This window comes from Bufo bufo, chromosome 2 (assembly GCF_905171765.1).
Source record: "Bufo bufo chromosome 2, aBufBuf1.1, whole genome shotgun sequence".
Lineage (NCBI taxonomy): Eukaryota > Metazoa > Chordata > Amphibia > Anura > Bufonidae > Bufo > Bufo bufo.
The window spans coordinates 745,275,758-745,287,871 of NC_053390.1; the positions used below are offsets into that span (position 1 = coordinate 745,275,758).

Here is a 12,114-nt window from a genome sequence, read left to right on the forward strand (position 1 = left end):
GGCCTCACAGGTGCACCTAAATGTAGCCTGTAGATGGAAAGCAGGCACATTTAAATTGGAGTTTATACACCTCCAGGAATCTCTATAAATACAAACTGAAAAGAATGGCGTGGTATTAACCAAGCAGGAAATGCTCAAACCCACATGCAGTTGTGCATATATATACAGGGGAGCAGATCCTGCACTTGTGGCCCGTTGCTAATGACGATCCCCAGCAAAAATGCATACAGTGGAGGATGCCCGCAGCGAACCACAAGTACCACAATAGACATCCTACACAAGATAGCAATTATGTGGATGTGGTAATCAATATAGCAATATAACAAAATAATAACAAAGACAGGTGCACTCTGCGGTCTTACTAAACCCTCAAACTGATGTTAAAATTGAGAGATTAGCCAACATATCCTACGGTGTAGGACATGTCTGAGCTCGAACACTGCGCCAAGGTTTCTCAAGTAGCTCGGGGACCTAACACTCACCTACCTGCACCGTATGGGCACTACCAGGAGCCAGTGGGCAAATTACAGGAGCATGAGGCCGACTCACAAACAACTCACCAGTTACCTCCAGCATGTAGCCATGCTTGCAATGGGAGGAGGGAGGAGTCTGCGAGTCCCACTCAAGACTGGCTGATAAGGCCCAGGCCTCACAGGTGCACCTAAATTGCTATCTTGTGTAGGATGTCTATTGTGGTACTTGTGGTTCGCTGTGGGCATCCTCCACTGTATGCATTTTTGCTGGGGATCGTCATTAGCAACGGGCCACATGTGCAGGATTTGCTCCCCTATATATATGCACAACTGCATGTGGGTTTGAGCATTTCCTGCTTGGTTAATACCACGCCATTATTTTCAGTTTGTATTTATAGAGATGCCTGGAGGTGTATAAACTCCAATTTAAATGTGCCTGTTTTCCATCTACAGGTTACATTTAGGTGCACCTGTGAGGCCTGGGCCTTATCAGCCAGTCTTGAGTGGGACTCGCAGACTCCTCCCATTGCTAGCATGGTTACATGCTGGAGGTAACTGGTGAGTTGTTTGTGAGTCGGCCTCATGATCCTGTAATTTGCCCACTGGCTCCTGGTAGTGCCCATACGGCGCAGGTAGGTGAGTGTTAGGTCCCCGAGCTACTTGAGAAACCTTGGCTCAGACATGTCCTACACCGTAGGATATGTTGGCTAATCTCTCAATTTTAACATCAGTTTGAGGGTTTAGTAAGACCGCAGAGTGCACCTGTCTTTGTTATTATTTTGTTATATACCTTTACTAGATGTACAGTACCTGTAATGATGCTGATGATGATGTCATCACAGGTCCTGACAGATGCTCCTATCTAACCTGGGAACTACAGAATTATTTGCGAAGTTCCTAGATATACAGGATCTGTGAAGACAACATCACAACTCCTTTAGCTTTATCCGCTGATGATAGGGATACTATAGTGGAGCTGGACAGTAATGACTGTAATTAGGGGGCAAGGCCTTTGATTCACTATGACCAGGACGCGTTTCGGCATGCAAGCCTTTCATGGAAAAATAAAAAAGAAGCTTATTTACAAAGACACATTAGCTGGGATTCTTTATCTATATCACATTGGAGGTGCTCCTCTTCCGTGCAGCGTGCAATACAAGGTGAAGTGCTGACCTGTTTCTTTCCTTGATTATTTGATTCACTATGGGCCCCTTTTTCCCAGGAGACCAATAGCAGCTGCATGGTTTGCCTCTATTGGAGGTATGCCACTGGCAATCCTTATTCCAATGTTACCATGTCCATATAGATGAAACTTGCTTTAAAAGGGTATAACCATCTAAGACATTGATGGCATATAGTTAGGATATGCCATCAATGTCAGAGATAGGTGCAAATCCCATGTGCAGGGCATGCTACTATCTCCAAGCATGTTCCAGTCATATAAGAATTAGAAAACAGGCGGCACAGCATGTGTCCCATGAAACAATATTCCAATATATGCGTCTCTGTGTACCCCGCATCACTTTGTCAAAGTGGTGCTCAGACTCTGAACGTATGAGTAAAATCCATGAATGCATAGAATATAATAGTCGGCACTTACCAATGTAGAAAAGCACAGTTCTTTATTGTCCAAAAAGACATTACAATAAAAGGCAGGGGTGGAACAACCAAATAAGCGGCGACGGCCGTTTTGCGCTCTCGAGCTTCTTCAAGCCACCAACGTTGGTGGCCTGAAGAAGCGTGCAAGCTCGAAACGGCTGTCGCCGCTGACTTGGCTGTATGAGAGCTGCTCCGCCCCTGCCTTTTATTGAAATGGACAATAAAGAAGTGTGCTTTTCTACATTGGTGAGTACCGACTATTATATTCTATGCAAGCAACCAAGCATGCTTGGCCACTGTCTGCTCACCATTATGGGAGTTCTGAAAATTGCCGAGCACTGGCTAATGCTGAGTAGTAGAGCAGATGACAAATTCTGTACACGTCAGTCCAATTAGTAAATTTCCTTATTTTGTAGATATATTGGCTCTGTATAAGCAGTGGAAACTGACATTTAGGTCTTTATTTCAGAATTTTTGCCTCCATTGCTTTCCCTATTAGGTAAGGTCAAGTAAACAGTCAAGATACATGTCATTATGGTTTCTTGAAACCCACATGAGGTAAAAAACTAACAGGGAGGGGCCCCATAGTAGCTACACGGTCTACATCTCTGGCATGTACATAAGCCCTTATTGTGGAAAGTGCGTTAGTGATTAATGGTTACAAGCAACATAAAACCACAGGGCATGATTAAAATAACATGACTTTCATGTAAATAATGCAATAATGTTATGTATGTATTTTATTTTAGAGCATCAAGCCTGATAAAGAGCTACCTATGATACCATGCAAGGTTTATCTAGGAGTGAAAAAGAAACTAAAACCACCAACAAGGTTTGTAAAGAGGATATTTTCTAGTAAAGTAAAATAGAGCACAATATAGTTGATCTTGTTCTAAGACAAATACTTATGCTAAAAGTAAAAAATAAAATAAAAAATAAAATAACTAATAACAATTATCTATCTACTGAATATACAAATTAAGCACAACTCACATCACCTGTATGATCTAATAAAACATTATTGTGAGACTGGAGGTCCGTGTCTGCCAACGCCTCTCCTCTACTAGTGTAAACAGTTGGCAGAGTGCTTATCTTCCCTCCTGTGATTTTCCTCCAGTAGTGCGTGACCATCAGTCTCCCATTGCTTACTGCTGATATGTTCAGCCACCAGAGCAGGGCAGCTCCATCCACTACAAGTGGGCTGGGGCCTGCTGCTCACCATTATGCCTATCACAGAGGGCAAGTACCATTAAAACATAACTTTTAATGAAAAATATACTAAAAAGAGCTCCTAAGGAGCGCTATTGAAAAATACCCAGACCTATCACTGCTAAATAAACACAGGTACAAAAAATGGGCACAAATATTAGCAATACTGTAACTAGGTATTGGGGATGGGCCCAGGGGGATACTATCCCTACAACGTCCCTTACACTGACTCAGCCCAGAGAAACACCATAATGGTGGGTACACTCTGTCCACGTACCTACACCTAATGTGTCCTTATAGACCCCAAAATGGTTGATAGTACATAGAAATAACATGTATCCAATACCTTAAACCCGACGTGTTTCCCCTCCAAATTAACAGATACAATGCAGGGTTATCAAGGGATCAATAAAGGGCAAAAATAACAAGCACATAATCAAATGATATTAATATGATGTTGGGGACACACATAAATCAGCCCGATTTCACGATGAAGCTTGATGCTGGTAACAAAATGCACAACAATCATACAAAGATATAGAAAAATAAACGGTCCAATTGGACCACTCACGTGCACCGACCACCACTGGGCTCAGGGGTCTCAATAAAGCAAGATAGCAGCTGAAACATGGAGTCTGTAAGAAAGTTGAAATACCTCTGGGGCGAGGTCACAAGGCGGTGACTCAAAAAGAGGGCAGGTAAACAACCAATCCACATGTAGTATGCCTTATCTGTCATAATATATGTGACCATGAGAGACCCGGCACCTCCAGATGATGTAATCCTTGATTTATATAAGTATAATAAAACGATCCCACAGTGATCATCAATATATGGGCAAATCATAAAAACACCGGTCTCACAAATACCTGAACATCTCAGCACAGTCCAAATGTCAGTGGGAAATCCAGAAACGAAGAGTGGAACACTGTATGGTCACCTCGACCGAAAGTAGCATGACCACGTGACCAGAACTCAGATACACTCCAATGATGCGTTCCACGTCACATTACCACACCTGAACTAAGGGCAGAGCGTCCAGGACGCCATATGCGCTACATGCATTCTGCCCAATAAGTGGTAAGCATGACCACATAACATAGCCACATCCAAGCTAAGGGCAGAGTGTCCAGAAAACTGTATGTATTCCACACCATGTGCTCAACCCCTTAAAAAAGAACCAAAAACTGATAATTAGAATATAAAGGAAAAAATCTATGCCATAAAACTAGCAATGGATTGGATTTAATAAATTATAGATAACCCACACACAATCACGTAGACCATGATATAAGCATGATAGAAGAGAAAAGGCAAAACAAAATGCCCTATATATACCCCTATATAAACCCCACAGACGGAAAGCTATAGCTCCATACTACATCCCAGGTATACAGATAACGGAAATATATAAATAATAAATAGATATAAAGAAAATAGAAAAAACACAAATAATAATCTTTGATGCTTCCCGTTTCAATAATTGCCTGTTCTGATAATGAAAGTAAAGCAAGCTTGAAAAGGAGAAAATAAAAGAACCTAAAGTTCAAATAAAGCAAAAGAATGTGAGCCTTTCATTTAACCCCCTGGGACTGGGACTGGGAGCGAAACCGATAGATCCATTCAGATTCCTTCTGTAGGATCCAGCGATCTCAGTCACCTTTTCTAGGGAAGGAGACACCAATTCCAGTGCCGAAAAAATAAGTCTCTGACGAGCACCTCCATGGAAATCTAAGACATGATTAGCCACAGGGGTGTGATTCTTTTGCTTAATATCATTTACATGTTCGCAGACTCTGCGCCTCAATTCCCTTTAAGTTTTTCCAATATAGTCCATAGGACAGGTACACTGACACTGAATAAATGACGCTTCTGCTTTTGCAGTTAATAAAGTCTATAACAGTATATCGGAGACCAGTTACTGAACAGGTGTTTATTTTTGTGTTCCTCACAAATCTACACGCTTTGCAGGAACCACATTTAAAGGTCCCCAAGAGCTTCCGATCCAGCCATTTACCCGTTGTCTTGGGCGAGAGTAGTGACTATAAACTAGTCAGATAGATAGGTCTGGGTCGATGGGTGGAATTGGCCAGTACTTGTTAAGGATGTCCCTGATTTTATCATTTGCTACATCGTAGGTTGAGATAATTGTTATAATATGTCCATCTTGAGTACTGGGTGCTTTCGGGACCAGCAGATTATTTCTGTCCTGCATCTCTGTATATTGGAAGGCATCCCTCAAAACACGTTGAGGTTATCCCCTTTCCTGAAATCTATGCTAGAGACCTCTAAATTCGTAAATGGAAATTTTCTGGGTCAGAACAATTTCTCCACATCTGAAGATATTGGCCCTTGGGGATTCTATTCCAGACAAGGAAAACGTCATCTATGTAGCGTGTCCAAAACTACATCTTCTCATCCCCACCAAGGTTGATTGCCATGGAACGCAATCTTGTCCTCCCACTAGTCCAGGAAGAGATTTACATAAGTGGGGGCACAGGGGCTCCCAATAGCGGTCCCCCTGAGCTGGTGGAAGACCTTTGTGTCAAAAAGAAAAGAGTTGTGCGCAAGTATGAACCTCAAGTAAGGCTAACACAAATTCATTATGCAACCTAAAGTGTATCCCACATGTTTTGAGATAGTACACCACCGCAGATATACCCTTGAAATGAGAAATCAAGCTGTATAACAACTTGATATCAATACTGGCTAAAAGAACATGCAGGATCGTGATCATCTTGATCTTCCCCAAAAAGTCCATTGTATGTATCTCATGTGTATGTGCAGATAGAAATTGCCTCAGGATTTTATCAATATAGACACCGCAGTTCTGTGTCACCGAGTCCACCCCAGACACAATCGGACAGCCTCTAAGGAGAGACAACCCCTTAAGGATCTTAGGGAGCCCGTATAATGTTTTGATCTGGGGTGAACTCTGCAAGATGAACTAAAACTCTGAATCACTGAGGATGCCCTTCCCAAGACCATCATCAAGAATGGACTTAAGTTCTTTGACAAATCTACCTGTTGGATCATACGCTAGAACTTAATAGCAGCTATGATCAGCCAGAAGGTCGTTACACATCCGATGATAAAGATCCAGAACAACTAGGTTGCCTCCCTTGTTTGACGGTTTTATAACTATGGAGGTATCCTTCCTTAGGCTTTCTAGTACCTTATTTACGGAAGCATTAAGGAAGCAAAAGACGTATTTTCAGAAAAAGAGATACCTGGCTAATCCACATCAGCAACTTGTAAATTAGCGTTTAAGGATTTATATGCAGGCTATAAAGATAACATAAAATTTTGGTGGGCGATCAGATCACTTGAGAGTTAACAGGAACTTAAACGTAGCTCCCTAATAGATATGACACTCCTTCTAGAGGAAGAAAAGTGTTTCTTTGAAAAATTATCTTCGCACTTGAAAGAACTGACTGATTCATCCCTGAGATTGTAAACAGATCCTGACTTCACTAAAAGAGAAGCATCTTTACAAACATCTATAGAGAAATTTCAGGGCCTTTTAAAAGAGGATGTGGAGGTGGTAGAGGGCATGATAGAAAATGGCAGAGATGGGGAAATCAGAAAGGAGGTGGAGGGGAGCCCTCTACTTCCTGTTCCTCCATTCCAGACTCAACCAATGCCTTAATGAATCAGTCACATTTTTTTACCAAAGGACCCCTCCTATACCATGTAAGGGATCGTTCCAAAGTAGGGGAAGATTAGAGACTAATGATAATCTACAGGTGTTAAATCTCTCTGCCCGTAATCTTAGCGAAGAAGAGATTGGTCTTTTACAAAAAGGTATGTCATTTGTTCCCACCACCAGATTTAAGGCCTTTGAATGGATAAAGGACCTTCACCTCTTTTCTAGAAAGCCTAAATGGCACAAGTTCATGAAAAATTCAAACAGACAAACCTGTGACTATCCAGACATCAAGCTGTTAATGGATTTGTGGGAACAAGGCTCAAGGAGACTGGGTGAGGGTCCATTTACAGATCTTCGTCCAAAGAGCAACAGGTTGCCTGCCCCATTGAACTCCGATCACATAGATATATTTCTCCAAATGGCTATCTCAGAGATTGAAAAAACCGATCAACCTAAAATTAAATATCATAATCTATCAGGGTCTGAAGTGGAGACATTAAAAAGCCTATAGAAGGATAACTCCATAGTTATAAAACCGTCAGACAAGGGAGGCAACCTAGTTTTTCTGGACAAGGATCATTATTGTCGGATGTGTAACGACCTTCTGGCTGATCTTAGTTGCTATCAAGTTATAGCGCATGATATAACAGATAGATTTGTCATAAAACTTAAGTCCATTCTTGATGATGGTCTTGGGAAGGGCATCCTCAGTGAGGCCGAGTATCAGTTCATCTTGCGTAGTTCACCCCAGATTGCAATATTCTACGTGCTCCCTAAGATCCATAAGGGGTTGACTGGGGTGGACTTAGTGACACAGAACTGCGGTGTCGGGGGGGGGCGTAGCTTGCACATGGCGGAGTAGGACGCACGGCAGAACACCTCTCCTGCCACGCGATTGAAATAGACTGCTCTTTCAGCTGTAACCCTTACGAAACACCCAGAATGGGGAGAAAAACAGCCAAGGGACCGGTGGAGACCGATCATAAGCCGGACCAGGCAGGCATTCAGATTTCTTTTCGCTCCCAGTCCGGGACCGAGGGGACTCAGACTGCTGCTAAGATGGCCGCCGCTCCTCCTCTCTCCAGCATGGAGGTTGCCGCGCGCTCTTCCCCTTCGGTCCAGAGCTCATGCAGTCCCGTTTCGTGTAATTCTGAAAGCGGCTGGGATTTAAGGGCGCACCTTCAGGCCCTACCCACGAAGACGGACTTGGAGAACTCCGTTTCCAGATTAGAGCAGACCTACAAGGTAGATATGGAGGCCCTGAAGGATGAAATTAAACATTTGGGCCATAGGGTGGAGGCCTCTGAGCGCACCCAGGAGACTTTCCAAGGCCATCTACAGTCGTGGCCAAAAGTTTTGAGAATTACATAAATATTGGAAATTGTAAAAGTTGCTGCTTAAGTTTTTATAATAGCAATTTGCATATACTCCAGAATGTTATGAAGAGTGATCAGATGAATTGCATAGTCCTTCTTTGCCATGAAAATTAACTTAATCCCAAAAAACCTTTCCACTGCATTTCATTGCTGTCATTAAAGGACCTGCTGAGATCATTTCAGTAATCGTCTTGTTAACTCAGGTGAGAATGTTGACGAGCACAAGGCTGGAGATCATTATGTCAGGCTGATTGGGTTAAAATGGCAGACTTGACATGTTAAAAGGAGGGTGATGCTTGAAATTATTGTTTTTCCATTGTTAACCATGGTGACCTGCAAAGAAACGCGTGCAGCCATCATTGCGTTGCATAAAAATGGCTTCACAGGCAAGGATATTGTGGCTACTAAGATTGCACCTCAATCAACAATTTAAAGGATCATCAAGAACTTCAAGGAAAGAGATTCAATTCTTGTTAAGAAGGTTTCAGGGCATCCAAGAAAGTCCAGCAAGCGCCAGGATCGTCTCCGAAAGAGGATTCAGCTGCGGGATCGGAGTGCCACCAGTGCAGAGCTTGCTCAGGAATGGCAGCAGGCAGGTGTGAGCGCATCTGCACGCACAGTGTGGCGAAGACTTTTGGAAGATGGCCTGGTGTCAAGAAGGGCAGCAAAGAAGCCACTTCTCTCCAAAAAAAACATCAGGGACAGATTGATCTTCTGCAGAAAGTATGGTGAATGGACTGCTGAGGACTGGGGCAAAGTCATTTTCTCAGATGAAGCCTCTTTACGATTGTTTGGGGCATCTGGAAAAAGGCTTGTCCAGAGAATAAAAGGTGAGAGCTTCCATCAGTCCTGTGTCATGCCAACAGTAAAGCATCCTGAGACCATTAATGTGTGGGGTTGCTTCTCATCCAAGGGAGTGGGCTCACTCACAATTTTGCCCCAAAACACAGCCATGAATAAAGAATGGTACCAAAACATCCTCCAACAGCAACTTCTTCCAACAATCCAACAACAGTTTGGTGAAGAACAATGCATTTTCCAGCACGATGGAGCACCGTGTCATAAGGCAAAAGTGATAACTAAGTGGCTCGGGGACCAAAACGTTGACATTTTGGGTCCATGGCCTGGAAACTCCCCAGATCTTAATCCCATTGAGAACTTGTGGTCAATCCTCAAGAGGCGGGTGGACAAACAAAAACACACTAATTCTGACAAACTCCAAGAAGTGATTATGAAAGAATGGGTTGCTATCAGTCAGGAATTGGCCCAGAAGTTGATTGAAAGCATGCCCAGTCGAATTGCAGAGGTCCTGAAAAAGAAGGGCCAACACTGCAAATATTGACTCTTTGCATAAATGTCATGTAATTGTCGATAAAAGCCTTTGAAACGTATGAAGTGCGTGTAATTATATTTCACTACATCACAGAAACAACTGAAACAAAGATCTAAAGGCAGTTTAGCAGCAAACTTTGTGAAAGCTAATATTTGTGTCATTCTCAAAACTTTTGGCCACGACTGTAGAGGAACATCATAAGGTGTTGGTGGCTCACTCTAAACACATCTCCCAGCTATTGTCACATCCGGACGATATTGATAACCATCATCGCAGGAACAACCTGCGGATCAGGGTGGTCTCAGAGCTGGTCCAATCTAGTGACTTGGAGCGCACCGTTCAAGCGCTGTTTCACTCCTTATTGAAGGGAGACAAGTCCTCCCCTATTGAAATGGACCGGGTACACCGTGCTTTGGGACCGAAATCGGCTGACCCAAGTAGGCCGAGCGACATAGTATGCCGCGTCCACTTCTACAAAGTAAAAGAGGTTATCTTGAAAGCGGTCCGCCAGGCTGAAAAAGTGGAGGTGGATGGATCCCAAGTCCAGATTATGCCGGACCTCTCTAGGATAACTCTCCAGCTACGCAGGGCTGTCCGATTCATTCTCACGTTACTAAAGGACAGAGACATCTAATACAGGTGGGGGTTTCCCTTTCAGCTCCACGCTAGGAGGGATGGCAAGTCGGCGATCTTCCGGGACCTGGACGACCTACCCAAGTTCCTTGAGACCTTCTCACTACCATCTGTCTCAATCCCGGACTGGCCATCTGTATCATCTCCACCGCAGTTTCCTCCCAGGGAGCAATGGTCCGTGATGTCTTCCAGAGTAACGAGGCAGAGGAAATCGCCATGAGGGCTCCGGTGCTCACTCACCTTCCCCTTGTTTCTTCCTTTTATGGACCTTCACCTCCGTCCGCAGAAAAGAGGCCAATTCTGGTGTCCAGGTGGTGGACGCCGCAGAGGACCTTCTGTGTTCATGGTCGCCTCGTTAGGGAGGTTGGTTGGGGGTCTGCTACTTTCAGTTCTCATTTAAGTACTCAGTTATCAGAGTGAGGGTTAATCACTATGAAGTTTTTTTTTTCTTTTTTCTCTTGTTAGACAGTCTAAACAGAATTCTTGATGTTGTTCTATAGTGGTGGGAGAGTCGCCGACTTTGTCTGGGCTTTCACTTCTCCCTCTCCAGTTAGGGTAGTGGGACTTGCTCCCGATACTATTGTTTAGCTTTAACGCCATAAGTTGATGGCCAATTGGTGTTTTGTATTATCTGTTCGATCCCCTGTTTTGCTCTGTCCTGTCTTGTCTTGTTTTGTCTTGCTATGTCTTGTCTGTCCTGCTCAGATTCCCTGGTGTTTTCTCCCTTGTGTCCTACTCTCAGAACTCAAGATAGTGCATATGTTCTCTTCTAGTTGCAGAAGATGATTCCTATCAAGATATGTTCCTTTAACGTCAACGGGTTAAATAACCCCGCTAAAAGGAACCAGGTTTTTTATAATCTGCATAAACAAATGGTTTTCATAGCCTTCTTGCAGGAGACTAATTTTAAGTCGGATAATATCCCCTCCTGTAAGAACAGATACTTTACATACTGGGCGCATAGCACGTTCCCGGAGTCTAAATCTAGGGGCGTGTCTATCGCTATACACAAATCTGTACCATGTGAGGTTTTGCAAGTTTTTCCTGATGAAATGGGGCGCTACGTTTTTCTTAAGGTGTCTATAGGTTCTCAGGTATTGGTTCTAGCTAACATGTATTTTCCTAACTCAGGTCACTCTCAATTTGCTTCCACGGTAATGTCAGCCCTGGATACCTTTGCCGATGGTGCTCCGATCGTCCTGGGGGGAGATATTAATTTTCCACTGGATGCCACGCTAGACTACTCATCAGGTAGGTCCTCTACCCCGACTGGGGTGGCCCGAGGTTTCCGGAGACACTTACGTTCTCTAAGATTAGTTGACATATGGCGCATCTTACACCCTACTGATAAGGACTTCACATTTTATTCTACCTCCCATAACATATACCATCGCCTCGACTATATTTTCCTCTCACATTCCCTGCTAGATTTTAATCCCTCAGCGGGTATGGAACCTGCCCTATTTTCTGACCATTCCCTAGTCTGGGTGACTCTTGCTATTGGGAGTCGCACTCGCTCACAATATTCTTGGAAATTGAATGATAATATTCTTAGGGATCCGGTTTGTTTAGCCGACATCCGTTCGTCTATTACAGACTTCTTGGCGGTACATGAAATGGATACTACCAGTCCCACAATTAAATGGGAGACGTTGAAGTGTGTGGTGCGGGGGCAGTTCCTCCTACACGCTTCTAGGTTGAAAAAGATTAGGGCAGGTAAGATGGATGAGCTACTTCAAAAATTTGCTGCGCTTGAACGGAGCCATAAGAACTCCCTCTCTGTGGTCGTGTATCAGGAATTATGTGATACTAGAGGGGAACTCAGGAGATTGATTGACCAGA

The 12,114-nt window shown here is 43.5% G+C and overlaps 1 protein-coding gene across 1 annotated transcript in view; it reads left to right on the forward strand.

The window, feature by feature from the left end:
- The window catches only part of ARAP2 (ArfGAP with RhoGAP domain, ankyrin repeat and PH domain 2), a 703,001-nt gene that overhangs the window by 604,897 nt on the left and 85,990 nt on the right, over positions 1-12,114 (forward strand). The window contains exon 29 of the mRNA XM_040419005.1: positions 2,822-2,904. Coding sequence (XP_040274939.1) covers positions 2,822-2,904 — 83 coding nt within the window. The remainder of the gene's footprint in view (positions 1-2,821; positions 2,905-12,114) is intronic.